The 21,910-nt window shown below is 42.2% G+C and overlaps 1 protein-coding gene across 1 annotated transcript; it reads left to right on the top strand.

Moving 5' to 3' along the window:
• Positions 1 to 2,443: 2,443 nt before the first annotated feature.
• EIF4E1B (eukaryotic translation initiation factor 4E family member 1B) lies at positions 2,444 to 21,586 on the top strand. Its single transcript, XM_072150659.1, has 7 exons — positions 2,444 to 2,519; positions 4,768 to 4,862; positions 16,757 to 16,852; positions 18,933 to 18,996; positions 19,157 to 19,270; positions 19,652 to 19,791; positions 21,270 to 21,586. Exons 1-7 carry the CDS (start codon positions 2,502 to 2,504, stop codon positions 21,382 to 21,384), a joined length of 642 nt encoding a protein of 213 aa, XP_072006760.1. The 5' UTR covers positions 2,444 to 2,501; the 3' UTR covers positions 21,385 to 21,586.
• The last annotated feature ends 324 nt before the right edge of the window (positions 21,587 to 21,910 follow it).

Genomic DNA, 21,910 nt, shown 5'->3' with positions numbered 1-21,910 from the left:
GCATGGTATACATACAAAAACGCATGCGTTTAAAACTGTCCAAGAACACACCATGTGACAGCACCTGCTGGCGCCACACGTAGCGCTTTGTCTGCGGTTGCAAACGCGGTGGGCGCGACTTTGTCTGCGTTTGCATTTGCAAGCGCAGACAAAGCGCTACGTGTGGCGCCAGCCTAAGGCCGCGGTCACACGTACCGCTAAGCGTCCATTTATAACGCGACGCTAGCGCACAGGGGGAGGTCCTCGGCCCGAACGCACATGCATTTCCAGAGAAACGCATGCGATCGGCTTAACAATCGCATGCATTTCCCTGGAAATGCATGTGCATTCGGGCCGAGGACCTCCCCCTGTGCTCTAATGTCGCGTTATGACGGACGCTTAGCAGAACGTGTGACCGCGGCCTAAGGGTGAAGACACACGTGATGTTTTTAGGCCGTTTTTGGGCCGTTTTTAGTTAGTGCGTTTTCACATCGTTAAAAATGCATGCATTTTTGACCAGTTTGAATTAAGAAAATTGGTCAAACCTGTCAAAAACGCATGCGTTTTCAAAAAACGCATGCGGTTTTTAACGCATGCGTTTTTAACGATCTGAAAACGCACTTAGTAAAAAACGGCCCAAAAACGCCATGTGTGTCTTCACCCTCAGGCCGGCGCCACACAGGGCGCTTTGTCTGCGCTTGCAAACGCAGACAAAGTCGCGCCCACCGGGGCGAACCTCGGCCCGATCGCATCGACGTTTCTATGGAAACGCCTGCGATCGGGAACGAGCCGCCGGTGTTTCGCGTTAAATTAACGCAAAACACCGGCGGCTCGTTCCCTTTGCAAACGCAAACGCAGACAAAGCGCCCTGTGTGGCGCCGGCCTAAGGGTGATGCCACACATGGTGTTTTTGGTCTGTTTTTGGTCCGTTTTTAGTCCGTTTTTCCCAATTATATTGATAGATAAACAGGTTGTAAGCAGCCAAACGCATGGTAAACTGCCAAAGGCTGGTGCCACACGTGACGCTTTGTCTGCGTTTGCGTTCACACATTCCGCTAGTGTTGCGTTCATAATGTGACGCTAGTGCACAGAGGGCGGGCCCTGGCCCGATCGCATATGCGTTTCCTGTGAAACGCATGTGATCCATAGCCCAATTGCATGCGCTTCTCTTGAAACGCATATGAGATCGGGCAGAGGCCCGCCCCCTGTGCGCTAGCGTTGCGTTATGAACGGACTGCTAGCGGAACGTGTGACTGCGCCTTTAGGCCAGGTCACATGTTCCACTAGCCTAGGCCCGATCGCATATGTGTTTCTAGTGAAACCAGGCCCCAGGGTCGTGTATTGTTTATTCCCTCGAAACGCACATGCAATCGGTCAAATGCAGACAAAGCCGCACCTACCGGGGCAATCGGTCAAACGCGGACAAAGCCTCGCCTACTGAGGCGGGCCAGGGCCCAATCGCATTTGTGTTTCCATGGAAACGCCTGCGATCGGGAATGGGCCGCCGGTGTTTTGCGTTAATTTAATGCAAAACACCGCTGGCTCGTTCCTGATCGCAGGCGTTAGCATAGAAACGCTGATGCCATCGGGCCGTGGCCCAACCCATTGGGTGTGGCTTTGTCTGCATTTTCAAACGCAGACAAAGCTTTACGTGTGGCACCAGCCTGAGGCTGCGTTCACATGTCGCGTTTTGTTTGCGTTGTCATTGCATTATGTAACACATTGCAACAGCTGAGGAGAAGTGAGTTGCCCAATTACATTACTGTTTACATTTATGTTTATGAAAAGTGATGTTTACATACATGTTAACAATGTGTTGACAAAAATTAAACAGTAATGTGATCAGGCAAATCATCTCTCCTCAGCTGCTTTAATGCATTTCCAAACACAATAAAAACGCAACCAAAACGCAACATGGGAACGCGGCCTGAGGGCACCTTCACATGATGCGTTGTGTCACCTTTTTTTAATGCTTTTTTGACGCATTACACTGAATCTGCTAAAACACAATGTAACCTCAGCATGTAATCAAGGCTGAAGCCTTTGGAATGCATCAAAACTGCAACAAAAACCATGACACAACCTGAGGGCGCGTTCACACGTTGCGCTTTGGTTGCGTTTTAATTGCGTTTTAAAACGCATTACAACAGCTGAGGAGAGGTGATTTGCCTAATTACATTACTGTATACGTTTCCGTTTACAAAACGCATTGTAAATGTGATGTTAACGCCTGTGTTAACAATGAGTTAGCACATGTGTTTTGTTAACATATGTGTTAACGTTGCATTAACAAACGTAAACAGTAATGTAATTAGGCAAATCACCTCTTCTCAACTGTTGTAATGCGTTTCAAACGCAATGAAAACGCAGGACAAAACGCAATGTGTGAAAGCGCCCTGAGGCTTCGTGGCACCACTCTGCGCCTAGTTTTATAGGCAGTGCACTGCAGCTTTAAGAAGCAATTATGCTCCATATAAAAGGTGGGATGGTAATCTGCCTAGGATATCCACTGCTAACCAAACATGGCTACAGCTGAAGGAGTAAGTGTCAGTGACTGGCTGATTTATGTTGTGCGGTGCCTTTATTATATTGCATGTAATGACATGTTCCTAGACTTATGCCATAAAGTTATAATGAAAAGACAATGGGGGAAAATAAACATATTGAATAACTTCAGACTTAGGCCGGCGCCACACGTGGCGCTTTTGTCTGCGTTTGCAAACGCAGACAAAGTCGCGCCCACCGGGGCGGGCCTCGGCCCGATCGCATCGGCGTTTCTATGGAAACGCCTGCGATCGGGAACGAGACGCCGGTGTTTCGCGTTAAATTAACACGAAACACCGGCGGCTCGTTCCCGATCGCAGGCGTTTCCATAGAAACGCCGATGCGATCGGGCCGAGGCCCGCCCCGGTGGGCGCGACTTTGTCTGCGTTTGCGCTTGCAAGTGCAGACAAAAGCGCCACGTGTGGCGCCGGCCTTAGCAGCTGCATTGTAAAAATGCAAGAAATTCCAACAACCCCAAACCGAAATCCTGTAGCTTTTCTCATCACATATTCTAAACTACCAGCAAACATTATGCCAGTGATTTAGGCCGTCGGCACACGTGCCGTTTTGAACCTGTTTTTGGGCTGTTTTTAAGGAGTCCATTAAAAAATGCATGCGTTTTTTGTAAACTCATCCGTTTTGACCTGTTTTTAATTTAGATAATTGCTAAAACTGGTCAAAAATGGATGCGTTTTCAAAAAGCGCCTTAATCCTCAAAGTCCTCGAGAACAGCCCATGCGCTAGAGTTGTGTTATGAATGTACGCCTAGCGGAATGTGTGACCGCGGCTTAAAAATGAAATTTTTTCTGTATTACCTGAGATGATCTACTCCTGGAGATGGCTCTCCCAGAGTATAACTAGATGGGAAACCTCTTGTGTTTGTTTTACTATGCTTTTATATTATGGTTTTTTGTTTAGTAAATTCTGTAAATTGGCTTTCCTATTGTTTTCTGAATCAGATGAAGGTGGTCAGTTATCGGGCTGTGTTCACATGTTATATTTACATTGACATTACATAAATGCTACACACACAAATTGTTAACAAATGCGAAGGTTATTTATCATTGGGCGGCTCTTTAGGACCATTCCATGGTCCAGTGGTTCTATGTCTACGCCCATATATATTGAGAAGCTCACAGAATTAGCCTTGTGCAAAAAAACCCTCAATAGGACTTTTTTTTTTTTTTTTACACCAAATGATAACCATCCCCCCCCCCCCCCCCAATGAGTAAATGCACTGTGAGGGCGCAGTCGCAAGTTCCGCTAGCGTCGTGTTCATAACGTTCCGCTAGCACACAGGGGGCGGGCCTCTGTCAGATTGCATATGCGTTTCCCGGCCAAGGTTAGTGGAACGTGTGACCGTGCCCTGAGGGTGCATTCATGTGTTCAGTTGCGTTGCTGTTAACACTTGTATTTACAAAGCACAATGTTAAGACATTGTTGACTTGTGAGTTAACATTGTGTTGGGATTTGCATTTTGTAAAAACGGTTTCGAGCAGTCTGTTAAAACACATGCATTCTTGAAAAACCTTGCATTTTTTGAAAATGCATCATGGTTTTTTAAGTTTTTTCCAATGATCTTAATTGGAAAACAGATAACTTTTTAAAAAATTTTTTTCCATGTATAAGCTTTTTAAGAGTTTGTTTTCTGCTTAATCAATTGTACTTCCGGGTGGCGATTATTAAACTTTCCATGCCATGTAGTGAAAAAAGTTCTGTTTTTACAGCTTTCACTGTGCGCTCTAAATTATTAAAATTATTTATTCTGGGTTTCTTTTTCCTGCTACGCTTTAATTATATATTGAGAAGAAAAATGCAGGATGTTCGACTTTATCCATATAAAATGCTCTGGTAGAGAACAGCTCCATAAGTGCAAAATCCGACAGAGCATGTATGGTGGCATACGGAGCAAGTTTAAGCACCTCTCCCATGATTCAATCCTAACAAGACAGAAATGAATGCATCTTGCTTAGTGCTGTTTCTCACACATGTTGATCAGCCTGTATCATGGGATGACTGGCTGATGGGAATAGGATTCCTTGCATCATAATGCAAAATGATGCAAAAAATCCCATCCCCAAGCAGTGTGGTCAGCCCATGACCAAGGTTCTGCCCAGTCCATGATCACTGATGGTGTGAAACAGACCTTAATGTGATAATGGTAAAATGTTTCACATACAATATGTATCACAACCTTGCAAGACAATCTACTTCTATTGTTTTGTATATATCTTTTTATTGTAGTTAACCCTTAAAGGTATTCCAAGAAGAGATGAGAAGAAAAAAAAGAAAAAGGTGGCTCCTATTGAACATGTAGAAATGCATCTTCTACAGAGCAGGTAAGAAGACTTTTTGCTAGAGCTGGAAAAGGTCCACCACAAGGTGGTATCTACAAGAGGTTAAAATGAACAACAACCTGACAATAGCCTTTCTTAGGTCAAGCAAGTTTTTTTTCTGGTTCATGAAGGATTGCTAGCCTGTGATAAATCAGTGGGGTTCTCTGGTATGGACCTCCCTCCACAAGCCACAATGGAAGGTTTCTCTCTATGGGTCCTTTTACACTTTAAATGACCACTTACATAATTAGAGAGATTTAACTGGCAAACCGCCAGTTATTGTGATTATTTCCCTCTTTACGCCACCTCCGTGCCAAGTGGGCGTGTAGTTGGCATGGCCAGAAGCACAGTGGGACCCACGTCTGTGCACTCACCGGCGATCATTCAGGACTAAGTATTAGCAGATTATAGCGCAATTCTATTGTAAGCCAGGCCCTGGTTTAGAATTTCTACGGCATCAAACGTTTTTTAAGCGCTTGATGAAAATATATATGCACATTGTTATTCTCTTGTTTTGATTTTTTATTTTTTTTTCCCCCACTGACTACTGATGCACGCAGAGAAAATCGTCATAACCTAGTTTCATCCGATTCATCATTTTACTAGATTCCAAATATGTAGTAATTTATTTTTTCATCCATTTGCGCGAACAATAATGCAAAGGTTGACCTACCTCTACGTATAATTATATGTCTCTACATTTACGTTCAGGGCCATAAATGAGTTTATTCCCGCATTGTGATCAGTTAATATTTTCTGCTATGATTTTTTGCAAAACTGGTCAGTGGCCTGGTGCTTTTCGTAGAAGGGTTCTGTGAGCCATCTTAAGGAATGACTTGTAAAAGAATAAAGGTCTCAATTAACATATTGATATATTTTTCATATTCAGAATTGGATAAATGTCTAGTGGTGATTACTCTAGTATATAAAGTTTACATATACATCCCATGAAAAAGTGAGTAGTAGTTTATTTTTCTCTAGTCTCTTATTATGTAGATTAACATGAACAATATGCTACATAGTTAAAATCCTAAGTGTCCCAAAGAAGTACCATGTGAATTAAGGCTAAATCTCTAAAAGTAACATAGAAATACCCCCAGATGTGACCCTCAGTAGAGCGATAGACATAAGCGGCATTACCAAGTTTTATGTACTTGGTAACAGATGGTGCTCCACTAATGTGTGTTTATCCTGGAAGTAAAGGCTTCCCATTCTACTACTTAGAACACTGGAATGAAAAGTAAAAACCCTAAAGTTTCTTAGTATCCAAGGCTTTAAGAGGACACTCTTGTCTTGTAACCTGTTCATATAAGAGCCTTTTCTGCTTTCCTGAAGCTGTATAACTTGCCCTTTTTTCTTTTCTTTTTTTTTTTTTTAACCCCTTAATGACCGCCCTATCGGGTTTTTACGGCGGCCATTAAGGGTACTTCTTCTGATGCGTACGCCTTTCTACGGCGCCGCGTCAGAAGATGATTTCGGGACACCGGGTCTTGCTGGTGTCGGGCTGTGATATCTCAGCCCAGACCCGGCACTAACACCCGGGATCGGAAAAACTCCCGGTGTGCTTACGGCTGACGAGTGACCCGAGGCTGTCGGCTTCTCTCCCCGCCGGGCTCTGCCTTCTTGGCAGGACCCGGCTGTAGGTAACTGAGCATGCTCAGTTACTTACACTATACACTGCAATACAAGTGTATTGCAGTGTAAAGGCTTGAATAAGTGATCGGATGATCGCTTATTCAAGCCAAGAAGTAGAAAATGTAAAAAAGTTTTTAAAAAAATTAAATCTTTTTATAATATAATTAAATAAAATAAAAGTCCCATAATCTCCCCAGTAACACATAAAATGCAAATACACTAAATAAAACACAAAAACACGTACATATTTGGTATCACCGCGTCCGTATTAATCTGTACAATAAATCTAAATCAATATTGAACCCGCTCGATGAACTACGTAAAAAAAAAAAAAAAAAACTTGGAAAACTTCCCATAATATACAATTTTTCATCAAACACATCACAAAAAATGTTCTAAAAAGTGATCAAAAAGTTATGTTCCCTAATATGATACGACTGAAAAGAACAACTCTTTTCGCAAAAAATAAGCCCTCAACCAGATCTGACAACAGAAAAGTACAGAAGTTATGGCCCTGAAAAGTTGTCAATAGTAAAAACAATGCGATTTTCTCCAATATTGGTTTTGCTCAGGAAAATTAAGCAAAAATAAGAAACTATATAAATGAGGTATCACCGTAATCGTAGTGAACCAGAGAATAAAGATAAAATATTATTTTTACGTTACGGTGAGCGGGGGAAAAAAATGCTAACAATCCAAAATAAAAATTGATGATTTTGTTTGTGTCCCCCTAGAAATAGTTAATAAAATCTCAAGAATAAGCTTTAGACTCCCAAAATAAATTATCTACACATTGTATCTCATCCCATAAAAAATAAGCCCTCATATGTTTGTATTACCAAAAAAAATAAAAATTTATAGGTCGTACAATGTGACAATACAAATCTGCTGTGAATGGCGCCTCCATTCATTCTATACTCGGCCGTGCGCCCGTACAGCAGTCACCACCACATATGGGGTATCGCTACACTCGGGAGGAATTGGGCATCAAGCGTTGCAGTGCGTTTCATCATTTAATTTATTCCGAAGATGTCAGTTTTGGCCTAAATGAATGTATTTTCCAAAAAAATTCTATAGTTTCTAAATCGCAAGTCCATATTTTTTAACCCATGTGAAACACTTAAAGGGTTAATAGACTTAATAGAAGTTGTTTTGCATAAGTTGAGGGGTGAAGTTTCTATAGTGGGGTAATTTATGGGGTTTTACAATTATTTAGGCCTTTCAAAGTCACTTGGAAGCTGAGTTGTCCCTCAAAATGTGAGTTTTGGCAATTTTCATGAAAATAAGAAAAATCGCACCTAAAGTTCTGCACCTCATAACATCCTAGAAAAATGACCGGAAGCATAAATTATCATCCCAACATAAAGCAGATATTCTGTAAATGTTAATTATCAAACTTTTTGGGTAGTTTTACATCTTGTCTGGAAACCAGAACATTTCAAACTTGGAAAATGAAGAATTTTTACAAACTTTTGCCAAATTTTCAGTTTTTTTCAGAACGAAACGCAAAACTTATCACTTAAATTTTATAACTAACATGAAGTACAATGTGTCACGAGAAAACATTCTCAAAATCACCTGGATATGATAAAGCGTTCCGAAGTTATAACCAATTATCGTGAGACATGTCAGATTTGAAAAATCGAGTCTGGTCATTGAGCAGAAAACTAGTGTCGGTGATAAGGGGTTAAATATATCCATGATATGCAAGTGCTTCTCGATAAATTTGAATATCAGCAAAATTTACCTTTTAAAAAAAAAAAAAACATTTTTGGTAATTCAAAAAGTGAAGCTCATATTATATAGTCCTTGCAAAAAGTGAACTTTTTCTAGTGTATGTTAATGTTGATTATGAATTACAGCCAAGGAAAACTCAAATATCATGATCTCAGAAAATTTGAATATTATATAAAACTGTAGAAAAAAATTGAACACAAATGTCAATGTAAAGAATGTACAATAAATGCACTCAATACTTGGTTGGGCTTCTTTTGCACAAATGGCTGTCTCCATGCCACACCACATTGATGCAATCGGCTAAAGGCACTGCAGAAGTGTTATGGAAACCGAGGCTGCTTTAATATCGGCCTTCAGCTTGTCTGTATTGTTGGGTCTGGTGTCATCTTCTTCTTGACAATAACCCATATATTCTCTATGGGGTTATGGTCAAGCCAATCAAGCAAGCGATACTGTGGTTATTATACTAGGTATTTGTACTTTTGGTAGTGTGGACAAGTCTTGCTAAAAAATGAAAATTCCATCTCCACTAAGCTTGTCAGCAAATGTCCTAGTAGATGGCTGAATCTACACCAGCAGATGACATGGCTCCCCAAACCATCACTGATTGTGGAAACTTCAAACTAGACCTCAAGCAGCTTGGATTGTGGCTGCTCTCTTCTTTTCTTTCTGTAGACCCCGGTTTCCAAATGAATAATTTGAAAACCTCTTGGACTACTGGGCAAAATCCAGTTCCGTTTCTCCTTGGCCTAGGAGCTTCTGGAATTGTCTATTGGTCAAGAATGGTTTGATATATGGAATGAAACATTTGTAGCTTATGTCCTGGTCACGTCTGTGTGTGGTGGCTCTTCAATCTCCACCCAATTTTTTGAATGGCCTTTACTAAACCATCCTATCAAGGCTGCCGTTATCGCAGTAGCTTGTGCCTGTTTTTATACCCCACTTTTTCTTTCCACTCAACTTTCCATTAATATGCTTTAACATGGCACTCTGTGAACAGCCTGCTTCTATAGCAATAAATAACTGCTGATATTGTAACTTATTTAGAAGCACTCATATGTCCTTCAATCAACATTCAGGAGCCATTTACAGGTTACTAAAAAGCAATTGTTCACATACAGGTGGAAAGATGCAATGAAATACTATATACAATCTACAGCCTAATGTGATCTATTTAGAGGAGACTTCTTACCACATCTACCAGACCTAGCTTTCTGCATCATTTTGCTGCTCCACTGATTCTTGCATAGTTGGAATTTTCCCCGTTTTACCTCAATCACCTTCAATCCTTTTTTTTTTTTTTTTTTTTTTTTAATATCCTTTTAATAGGCATTGTTCCATTGATGATAATAAGGTAGCTTATGCTAAATCTACCTTAGTGTCTTGGCACCTGTATAATCTACCAATACTACCCCACTACCTATATTTTTAATTAGGCAATTGGGGCCTATCTTCTACACTTTCTAATGCAATTTGACAATAAATAACATAATTTAATTCAAGGAAACCTATTATCACTGGCAATGTTATCCCTTCAGAAATGGGTTCTTTAAGGAGAGGCTTAAGATTTTAAATTTAATAAATGTGCAGTTCAGACAAAAACACTGGTAACAAAAGAATATACACATAAATTTCAGTTTTAAAATGATGTAAAAACAAAGCTTAACAAAATGAAATTTTGAAAATGATTTGTGCAGCCTATTAAGATGGAGTCCCCGCTGACTGACCAAGTGGCCCCATTGGTGGGGGTGGTCCTCCATATGGTAATGCAGGCCACCCTTCCTCTCGAACAGGTTCCTACCATTTTGATGCCTTACCATTAGAGATGAGTGGACTCAAACTTTGTTTGGGCTCGACTTGGAGGCAAATTAGCGCCCCTAGCAAATGGCCATGACTTTGGCACTAAATGAGGTTTTATTGTAGAAATATGTTCCTGTCCTCGTTATACATGTTATTTCGAGTGGAAGGAAAACTTAAAACAATAAGACTTTCCTAATACACAACTGGAATTGTTTATCGAGGTCTAACCATTCCCGATCCACCTATTTTTACAACCCTACAAAAAGATGGCTGAAAATATGCAATTATCTCCAGCTTCAGACCATCTACCTGTATTTTGCACAAAGAATTATGTGAATTTGGCTCTCTGGGATGTAGCCAACAGTGTAGCACTACTGATTTGATAGTAGGGAGCAAAAATATTCTCACTTATTTGCTTGGGGAAAAGTGGGGACTCTTTTAGCAGAGTTTAAGTTGATGGTAAAAGGTCCTTTGAGTCTGGAAACATTTGTTCTGAAACTGGGTTTTAACCCCTTAAGGACGCAGCCTGTTTGCAGGTTAAGGCTCGCAACTTTTTTTGGAAATTTGACCAGTGTCTCTTCCTGTGGTAATAACTTTTCAACGCTTTAAGATATCTCTGTGATTTTGAGATTGTTTTCTCGTGAGACATTGTAGTTTGTTAGTAGTGTCATTTCGGTGATCCGTTCCTTTTTTGGGGGGTAAAAATTCAAAAATTTAGGAAAAATTTGAAAAAAATGACTATTTTCAAAGTTTCAAATGTTATACTTCTTAGACAAAAAGTGATACCACAAATTTTTTTTGATAGAAACCTTTTGCCATTGGTCTTCTTTTTATATCCATAATTTGTTTTACGTTTCCATTATTTTTATGGATGTGAGAAGGTTTGAAGTTTTAGTAGCAACTTCTCAGATTTTCTTGAAATTTGAAAAATGCAAACTTTTTGGTGATCAATTCAGTTTGGAAGTGCCGTATAAAGGCTTATGTACTATATACCCCCACAAGTAACACCATTTTATGAACCTAACATCTCAACCTATTCAAATCAGCATTTAAGAAGTCTGTTAACCCTTTAATTATTTTTCCGGAAGCATATGAAAATGGAGTGGAAATTTTGAAATTTCAATTTTTGATTTCAATCTTTCCAATTTAGCCCTAAAACGGATACATTCAGAAGGAATTTGAGGTAAATATATATTCCTAATTTCTTGCCCTGCTTCTTCCGAGTACGGCAATACCAGACATGTGGATGTCAGCTGCTGTTTCCCCGCACATCGATGTCCAGAACAGAGTTAGCGATACCGGGAATTTGGAAGGCCAATTTGGCTGCAAATATTTTGTGGTGCCACAGTGTAATTGAAGAGCCCCTGAAGTAAAAGTACAATAGAAAACCCCCCAAAATGTCACCATTTCGGAAACTAGACCCCTCAAAGAATTTATCGGTGGTTGTGGTGAGCATTTTAACCCCCGACATGCTGGTCAAAATTGAATGCAAAGTAAATGGTGCAGAGTAAAAATTGTGTTTTTATCTCAAAAATGTCATTTTAGTGCCTCATATACTGTGCCCAACTCATGCCACTTTAGACAAACACCCCAAAAATCATTCTGCGGGTTGTCCCGAGTACAGCAATACCACACATGTGCCAATAATTTACAGACTGGGCGCACAGAAGGGATGAGAACGGAAGGAGTGAAATTTTGATTTTCCAGCTCCGTTTTCACATGTTTGGATTTGGAGTGCCATGTCATGTTGGCAGGGCCCGTGAGGTGCCAGTGCAATAGAAACCCCCAATAAATGATACCATTACGGAAACTAGACCCCTCAAAGAATTTATCGGTGGTTGTGGTGAGCATTTTAACCCCCGACACGCTGGTCAAAATTGAATGCAAAGTAAATGGTGCAGAGTAAAAATTGTGTTTTTATCTCAAAGTCATTTTTGTGCCTCATATACTGTGCCCAACCCATGCCACTTTAGACAAACACCCCAAAAATCATTCTGGGGGTTGTCCTGAGTACGGCAATACCATACATGTGCCAATAATTTACAGGCTGGGCACACGGCAGGGGTCAGGAAGAAAGAAGCACAATTTAGGTTTTCAAGCTTCGTTTTCACTAGATTGGTAATGGGGGGTACCCCCGAGGTACCAGTACAATAGAAAGCCCAAGTAGTGAACCCATTTTGGAAAGGGCACCCCTCAAAGAATGTATGTAGGCTTGTATGAGTATTTTAACCCCTAAGGTGCTGGCTCAAATGTAATACAAAGTGAGTAGTGCAGAGAAACAGTTGTATTGCAATTTATCAAATATGCCATTGAAGTGACAAAAGTATTTTGCCCAACTCATGCCACTGGGGAAAAACACATCAAAAATCATTCTGCGGGTTACCCCGGTTAGGGCAATACCCCATAGGAGGCAATAATCTGTAGGATGGTGACACGGCAGGGCTCAAAAGGGAATAACTTGTTGGAGCACAGACATTATACTTTTTTTTTTCTTTTTGGCATCATGAAAGATTTGTAGATGCCAATAGGGGCCAGTACAGTAGAAACCCCTAAGAACTGACCCTATTTTGGAAACTACACCCCTCCATGAATTAATCTAGGGGTATAGTTAGCATTTTAACCCCACAGGTGGACCCCTGAAAAAGTGCAAAATGGATAGTGCATAGTAAAAAATATCTATTATGTCATTTTGTGCCCAGCTGCTGCCATGGGAGACAAACACCCTAAAAATCATGATGCATGTTTTCCCGGGTAAAGCATACGGGACAGTAATCTAGAGGCTGGGCACATGGCAGGGCTTAGAAGGGAAGGTGCGGCATGATGTATAAGCTGTGCGTCAGGGTAACAACAGGGTACTCTAAAAATCCAGGGATGTATGATAAATTCGGAAGCAATCTTTCATACATAACCCTGGTTTTTCTGGGCATGTCTCACAGTGATGAATGGTGTCCTTCCGAATGCCATTTTTGGAGCACACCCTGCACCTCTTTTGTGACCTTCCCTTGCTGGCTGTTTGGGGAACTACTCCTGGAAAGTGCTGCCCTGGTACAATACGTGATGTGGCCTCACTTCCAGATGTGCTAGCACTCCCCCCTTCCTGGTCTCCAAAAAGAAAGTACTTTATTACCATCTCTTGAAATTCCAGGAAAGTTCCCCTCTGGCCGGCATATCGATGCAGCACATAAGCATTATACAATGCCATCTGCATGATGTGCACGGCCAGCTTCTTGTACCACACCCTCGACTTCCGCATGGCATTGTACGGCTGAAGCACCTGGTCAGACAAGTCCACCCCTCCCATGTATTTGTTATAATCTAAAATACAGTCTGGCTTGGGGGCTTCTGCACTGGCACCTCGTACTGGGACAGGGGTGGTGGTGTGCTCATGTATTGTGGTTAATACAAGGACCTCTCTCTTGTCCTTGTACTTAACACACAATACAGAGTCGCTGCATAGTGCCCTGCTTTCGTGCCTTTTAAGTTTTTGCCCAAGCAGCGACTTAGGGAGACCTCTCTGATTTCTGCGTACAGTGCCGCATGCCGCAGTATTTCTGGAAGTGAGGCACTTGAACAGGGTGGTGCTGGTGTAGAAATTGTCCAGGTAGAGGTGGTAGCCCTGGTCCAGCAGTGGGTGCACTAAATCCCACACTATCTTCCCTGTAACACCCAGGAAGGGGGGGCATTCTGGGGGCACTATAGAGGAGTCCTTCCCTTCATATACCCTGAACTTGTATGTGTACCCTGATGAACTTTCGCACAGCTTATACATTTTCACACCATATCTTGCCCTCTTATTGGGCAGGTACTGGCGGAATTGAAGTCTCCCTTTGAATTGTACCAGGGACTCGTCTATGCTCACATGTTTGGCGGGAGTATATGCCTGGGCAAACTTGGCACTAAAATGATCTAATATGGGCCTGACCTTAAATAACCGATCATAACTGGGGTCACCTCTGGGTGGGCACTGTGTGTTGTCAGTGTAGTGCAAAAACTTATGGATGGCTTCAAAGCGCATCCTGCTCATTGCCATGCGGAACATGGGGGTGTGGTACAGTATATCTGTGCTCCAGTAGTCCCTGATTGAAGGCTTCTTTACTATCCCCATAAGGAGTATTATGCCCCAATACTTGTACATCTCTGCTGCAGTGACAGGGGTCCACCTGTAGGGTTGTGCATAAAAGGACGTGGGGTTTTGGGCAATATGTTGTGCAGCGTAGAGATTTGTCTGAAATATAATAATATTTAGCAGCTCCTCATCAAAAAAAAACTTAAAAAAGTCTACAGCTCTGAGCCCTGTCGTGTCAAAGTTAATGCCAGGATGGCCCAAAAAGTCAGGGACCTGAGGGGTATAATTATCTGGGGCTACCCATGTGGGGTCAGTGGAAGCCCCAGACGCTTCTCCTGCAGAAGTCCCAGGCACTTCTCCTGCAGAAGTCCCAGGCACTTCTCCTGCAGAAGTCCCAGGCACTTCTCCTGCAGAAGTCCCAGGCACTTCTCCTGCAGAAGTCCCAGGCACTTCTCCTGCAGAAGTCCCAGGCACTTCTCCTGCAGAAGTCCCAGGCACTTCTCCTGCAGAAGTCCCAGGCACTTCTCCTGCAGAAGTCCCAGGCACTTCTCCTGCAGAAGTCCCAGGCACTTCTCCTGCAGAAGTCCCAGGCACTTCTCCTGCAGAAGTCCCAGGCACTTCTCCTGCAGAAGTCCCAGGCACTTCTCCTGCAGAAGTCCCAGGCACTTCTCCTGCAGAAGTCCCAGGCACTTCTCCTGCAGAAGTCCCTGGAACCCTACGGCGCCTTCTTGGGGGTCCTTCCAGGTCACTGGAAGATGAGCAGGAGGATGATGATAGGTAAAAGGGACCATCATCCCCACTAGCTGACTCGGTGTCAGAGGCAAGCATGTTATATGCCTCCAACACGGTGTACGTCTTCTGAGACATTGCACACAAAAAAAAATAGAGAACAAGAAAAATTAGATAATGTGCACCAAACTACACGGATAAACCGTCTAGCAGGCACACAAAAAAAAAATATAATGCACACCAAACTACACGGACAAGCCGCACAGATGGCACACAAAAAAAATAATGCGCACTAAACTACACGGACAAGCCGCACAGATGGCACACAAAAAAAAAGGTAATGCACACCAAACTACACGGACAAGCCGCACAGATGGCACACAAAAAAAATAATGCGCACTAAACTACACGGACAAGCCGCACAGATGGCACACACAAAAAAAAAAGATAATGCACACCAAGCCACACGGACCAGCCGCACAGATGGCACACACAAAAAGTAGCTATGTACGGGTACACCTACGGCGTTCTGGAAAAAAATATTACCAGGCACCGAAAAAAAACCTATGTGCACCGCGCAAAAAGGCGCTACAAATGCACCTAGCTTGCCCTAAGACAAACTAACTACCGCTAAGATTGCTAAAGATTCTGTGCAGCGCTATTCACACGGCGCACTGAAAAGTGCGTCCAGTGCAGAACAACGCTAACACAGCGCACTGAAAAGTGCGTTTGGGTTCAGAAGGGACAGACAGGGAAAAACGGAAGACACGTGGGATCACACAAGGCGATCACACAGGGAACACACAGGACACAGGAAAAAACAGATAGGATGGGAATTTGTAGGGAACAATAGGGATCAGATAAGGATCAGAACACTATTTATAGTGTAAAAGTGTATTTTGGTGCACACAGTAACGCTCTTTCCTCTCTCCAGCGATACCAAACCAAAATGGTGCCGCTGGAGGAAGAGGAAAGTGCTAAAAGCACGTTTTTTAGCCTAAAATCGCTGTAATTGGCCAGTCAGGTTTGACTGGCCAATCACGGCGATCGGCGGGCGGGACCAATTTGATTGGTCGGGTGACGGAGACAGGAACTCCTCCTGCCTCTGTCACCCAAATTTCAGCCCGATGTCACCACGTCTCGCGACGTGGTGACAATTCTAAAATAGTATGCGCTCGCGCAGTAGCTGTACTGCGCTGAGCGCCAATAGTGGGAAGCTGCGCAGTACAGCTACAGCGCGGAGCGCTAAGGGGTTAATACAGTTGGGTATTGGAAGTAATATTGGTTTCATTTTTCTTGCACCAGGGTATGATGCTGCTCCCTGCACATGTTTGATTTATCCGGAGGCTCCAGTCGGCAGCACTGTGCACAATGTGGTGCACCATTGGGTCTGAATGGGCGCAGGCTATAAGCAGCGCCCCTTGCAGGCCCACTACATAGCACAGCACTGTCCCTGGCGAATTTAGAAGTCGCAATTCCTGGCACTGTGCGAGAATTATTATTAAATTGCGGCTTGTATGCCTGGTTTTATCCATACAAGCCATGATGAATGTTGCCCCATATGAATGTTAGAGATATTTGGTTCATTTCAGTTTCAATCTGTAGATTTTGTTGTGGGTTTTAAAACTTATTTTATTTGTGTTAACTGATAGAATCACTTCCTAAACTTAATATCTTTGTTACTTTGACTGAATATTATTGTAATAGTTCCCGTACCTCGCCCAATACTCCCCGCTGTGGAATTCATTCTTTGAAAGGGTGGGAACCTAACAAGTAAAACAAATGGAGAAGATATAAGTTTAGCATTGTTGCATTTAAACGAAATGTGATATAGTGTTACATATTTCACATAGTATGATATGTTTCCTAAAGTGTCTGAACTTAGTTTTTTTTTTTGTATTTAATAAAATTTTTTTTATCCCCTCTATAGATGGGCCCTCTGGTTCTTCAAAAATGTGAAAAGCCAACCATGGCAATGTAACCTGCGGCTTGTTACAACATTCAGCACCGTAGAAGACTTTTGGGCGTAAGTTCATTACTTCCACGTTTCCCATTATTTATTTAGGATCTACATATATCTACATTTGTCTGTGTGCAGATGCAGGTCTCTGCTAAGGCTTTCAAAGATGCTAAAAGGTTTCCAGTGATTTGTAATGTTCCTAGAGCTGTGTAATTTTATATGTATAAATCTGTAGGATAAATTCATCCATATAATTATAATATGGGACGGGAGGTCCTGTGCACCAGGACTGTTGACTGTCACAGATTCTCGACTCGGAGGTAACGAAGTATAAAGTGTTGAAATGAGATTTTCCCTCTCTCCAGAATACTATATTACATTACTTCTGCTTGTTATGGCTGTAATTCTGATAATCCACAAGCAAATTGTTGATAACACATCTTTACATTAAAGGTCTTTCCTGATCTGGACTGGTTCATGTGGTCTTCTATGGATGCTCGTAGAGCTAGGAGTCCTTTAGAATGAATCTAACTCTAAAATGATAGCTTGTAGGTGAAATCAGGTCTAGTCTAATGCAACATTTTTTTTTTTTTTTTTTTTGAGCTGACATTAAAATCTGCTTAATTTGACAAATATGGAGCTAAACACACTCCCAGATCTATACATCTACACCCTAATTATTTGTGCCCCTTGCAGCCAGGTCGCAAATGCACATCCACATGTGGCATTCAAAGGGTTAACGGGGTTGTCTGAGACTTAAAGTGGCTGAGAGGGGCTTCTTAAAAAATAGAGGTACTTGCCTTTCGGCACCCTCCGAGTGCCCGCGCTGCTATCACTTCTGTCCGTACGCCATGTAAACAAACATGGCCATGGAAGCTGCACTGGAATCAGCTTCCAGCCGGACCCAACACTCATCCGTCTCGAATATACAATGTGAGTAGGGATGGGTGGGCGCTAACGGGACACCCGGAGGGTGCTGGGAGGTAAGTATCAATTTTTTTTTTTTTTTTTTTAAGCAGCCCCCCTCAGCTTTTTTTTTTTTTTGTCTCGGACAACCCCTTTAAAGCACATCCTTCACCAGATCAAGGATTATAAACCAAACATAGACATAAAATAATGCATGCAGCGTGCCCCCCCCACTCCCACATCATATAATGCATGCATACATATGTGTGTGTTACCTTCACTCTTTTCTTCTTTTCTCGTCGGCGTTGTCCGATGGTCGGGGGGGGTGGGGTGTTGGTTTGCTGGGGATGTGGCAATCGGAGCGGGGGGGGGGGTGTTAACCAGCTGGGGCAGGGACTGGTATCTTTGCCGGGCGGGTGGATGTGTGGGCCGCTGGGGGAAGTGCCAGTCAACGCGCAGGTAAAGGTGTCGGGCGCGCTCGTGTTGAATGGGGGGGTGTTGGCCCACGCGCAGGTACATGCGCCGGCTGCGGGATGGTGGATGTGATGGGTGGCTTAATGTGCGGGGGGAGGAGCGCCGAGATGTGCTAACCGGAACACATGCCAGCGGGTAGGAGCCCGACACCCCCACCCCCCTAGTCTAGCAGGAGGCAAGAATCTCAACTCTCCTCATGGCAGGTGCACCCCTGAATGGACCTCATAACCACTTCTACGCCGTCTATCCTGGTAGTTACGCCCATGGGTAGCAAGGAGGGATGGAAGGGGGTTCACATTAGGCATATTGGATGAATTCAGTGTTTTGCCTATTTCACTTCCTTTAAAATCTAGAGTTAAATGTGCCACATTTAAAGGACATCTACCACCAGGATGAAGGATTGTAAACCAAGCACAAATGTTTTTAAAATTCTGCAAATGAGCTGATGGCCTCGGGCTACATGGAGCCTGGAGCCTTTTTTTTTTTTCTTGAGCAGATCCTGCCAGGGGGCTGGGGCCCACCAATATGTCGGTGTGCTTGGTTTACAATCTGTGATCCTGGTGGTAGATATCCTTTAAAAGTGTGGCTGATACAGTTGTAAATAACCTTGTATTCCTTATGCCTTTCTGACATTGATGTAGTAAATTCTTTAGACCATGAGGCCACACTCCATCCATATTTTTTTTTTTTTTTATTATTCAAAAGTCTCTGGGGGGTGGGGTCAGGTAATTCTGCCCCAATAACACTTATGGCTTCTATCTTTTAGACTGTATACACATATCCAGCTTGCAAGCAAGTTATCATCTGGCTGTGACTACTCAATCTTTAAGGTGAGATCATGACTATAATAATGGGATAAGGTACACTGCAAGAGGAACCTTCATTATTCATCACAGGATCAAGGAGATGATAGCATGTGTGTGTTGTTGTGTGTTTTTTTTTTTTTTTTTTTTTTTTGTTTGTTTTATTTCTCTTCAATCTCTTTTTCAGGATGGGATTGAACCCATGTGGGAGGACAGTCGGAATAAGAGGGGTGGTAGGTGGCTTATCACTCTTTCTAAGCAGCAACGACACAGTGACCTGGACTCCCTTTGGCTGGAGACTGTAAGTAGCGGCTGTTAGAAAGCTGGAAGTGATAATACATGGTTCTGGTTCTTTACACCACCAAGTGTCTGTGATGGCCAATTTTCAATGACCTGAGTGGGAAGATTCGAAATATTTTCGTATTTTTCTAGCGTTCCTATTTCTCAGTTTTGTCTTGCTTTATAGCTTCATGGTTTCTTTATTGTAGCATTTAGAAGCGTCATATCTGGAAAAACTTGAACAGATGGTTATATGCTTTTTGCTTAAAGATTCTTTCCAAGATCTACATACTTTTAACTTTTGTTATTTACTTTTAAATATTAATGAAAAGCCTCTGGCTGCAGTCCCTGTAAAGAAATCTATTTGGCCAGATTAACCAGTTCTTCCATATGCCTTGTCCAGTTACTATGTCTAATCGGAGAAGCTTTTGATGAATACAGTGAAGAAGTTTGTGGCGCAGTCATTAACATTCGGGCCAAAGGAGATAAGATTGCGATCTGGACCAGGGAGGCTGAAAACAGAGAGGCTGTTACTTATATTGGGTAAGACAACACCCAGGCTGCTATATTTTTTTTTTTTTGCTTTTCATGCATTTGTTATGCACTGAGAACAAGATGATCCTCTTGAACAGGAGTTTTTGCACATAGTTATAATAATTTACAAGTGTGCATGAGTGAGTGCCAATTCTATTTATATATTGGTAATATAAGAATTAGTTACAGAATTGGTTAAAGGATTAAAATGGTTGCTACCTCAGTTGTCACACCAATGAAGTATAGGTGTGACCAAGCGGTTGTGGCATGTATCCTGCCGGTTGCACACTGTTCCTTTCACTACTGCGTAGGGTAGCAAAACAATCTGGGTAAAATTGATAGTCTTATGCCATTAGTAGGTCCTGAGTGGGGGACATCGCTTGGAGTCCTTTGTTAGTGTGTGTGTGTGTGTTCTTAACATGCCTTAAAGAAAATCTACCATCAAAATTCATCATGACAAACCAGGGACACTCGCTCATGGATCCAGGCACTGCGACTATGATATTCTTAGTTGTTATCCATGCTTCCTTTCGAAATAAATATTTTACATTTTCTAATGAGCCTGAAGTACTCCTGGGGGAGCACTACTAGAGCATCTGTTCTGCAGCTTCACAGGCTGTTACAATGAACAGAGCATGCCTCACCTAGCCCCCTGCTCTCTCCCTCCTTATGCCTTTATAATCTAGCAGCAGCAGGAAGTGCAGGGGAATGGAGCTCTGATCTGTTCATTGTGAAGCTACAGTAGCAGAGGATTCTACCTCTTTAGCATAATTTTAAGTTTATTTTAGAAGGAAGGAGGCCAGGAATAACTAATATGATTACCACAGTCACGGTGCCAGGATCTATACATCGGCCTGTAAGCACCACACAGCAGATGGCCACAAGAAGGACTGCCTGGGCAACAGACTGCTAGGAATAAAGCCTGTTCTGTCTTTTGTATCCTGGCAGTTGGCTTGTGCATAAGGCCATGGATTCCGCAGCCCTGTGTGAGCCCAGAGAAAGTAATGGGGCTGTTTGTTGGCCAATGAGGGGAAAATGGCTAGTACATAGCCCCATTCCATGTTTGTCTGTGAGCCCTAACACTTTCTAAACCCTGTAGAAGACCATCTTTAGATGTAGATCCATGGCTTTCCAAAATAAAATAATTTGGGTGGGTCAATATTCTGTTTTGTGGTCAATTTTTACACCTTCCTATGCCTGCAGCGAGTTTTCCACGGAGGTTAAAACTTCTGGCTATATATGAAAATAATACAGCTGTTTTAAATTGCATAATATTCTCCTGTACAGCCCAGGTTCATTTATTTCATTGTTTTTGCATCTGTTGATAACCAAAGACCAGTTTATCAAAACAGGTGCTTTTCTTTCAATATTTTTGTCCCCACAACTGGTTTTCTCGCAATAACTGATGGGGAGGAGAAATGATGAAATCACTGAAGTGTGAGCTTGTCATAAGGACATGTTTTCACAGAATTATCTTTTCTCTACAGTAAAGTGTATAAGGAGAGACTTGGCCTATCTTCCAAAGTGGTCATCGGCTATCAAGCTCATGCAGACACCGCTACTAAGAGCAGCTCCCTTACCAAAAATAAGTTTGTGGTATGAAGCCCCTTTCACATTAAAAAAAGATAAATTGGTGCTTTTTCTTTCACTAATTATACTTCATGTTCTCCAGACTGATCCAACAGAGTATCAAGTTGGCACCTAAAATATCTGTACTGTGAGAATTACAAATCTACTCTAATATATTGTGTTCTATGAATATTTCTTTTTGGGCGGTGTAACAAATAAATTACATCTAATCTGATCACTGTTATATTGTACTTTTTCCATAATTCCCACAACTGCACCCGATGGAATATTTCATGTTATTGCAATAAAAGTCTGAAATATGCATAGGAAGTAATATTACACAGTGCCTCTCCTAGTCTGAATTTACAGAGAGTATGGGTCTGGCTGGATTCACACTGCTAGAGGAAGACCTGCTGCTATACTGATAAGACTCTAGGAAAAAGAGCCCTCTTATCTTCTCATAGGGTTTATATCTCTATCCATCTGTTTGTGAAAATGGGCTGTACTGCCACATACTTTACCGTTACTGAGGTCTCCAGTGTGTGTGTGTTTTTTTTTT

This window comes from Engystomops pustulosus, chromosome 4, assembly GCF_040894005.1.
Source record: "Engystomops pustulosus chromosome 4, aEngPut4.maternal, whole genome shotgun sequence".
Classification (NCBI taxonomy): Eukaryota; Metazoa; Chordata; class Amphibia; order Anura; family Leptodactylidae; genus Engystomops; species Engystomops pustulosus.
Note: the sequence above shows the minus strand (reverse complement) of the source record. Positions and strands in the feature narration are given on the sequence as shown.

Bases quoted from the DNA above. Each gene is read 5' to 3' on its own strand.
- EIF4E1B (XM_072150659.1), top strand. The intron at 4,863-16,756 runs GTAAGAAGACTT...TCCCCTCTATAG, and splicing joins ATGCATCTTCTACAGAGCAG to ATGGGCCCTCTGGTTCTTCA. The intron at 18,997-19,156 runs GTGAGATCATGA...TCTCTTTTTCAG, and splicing joins GTGACTACTCAATCTTTAAG to GATGGGATTGAACCCATGTG.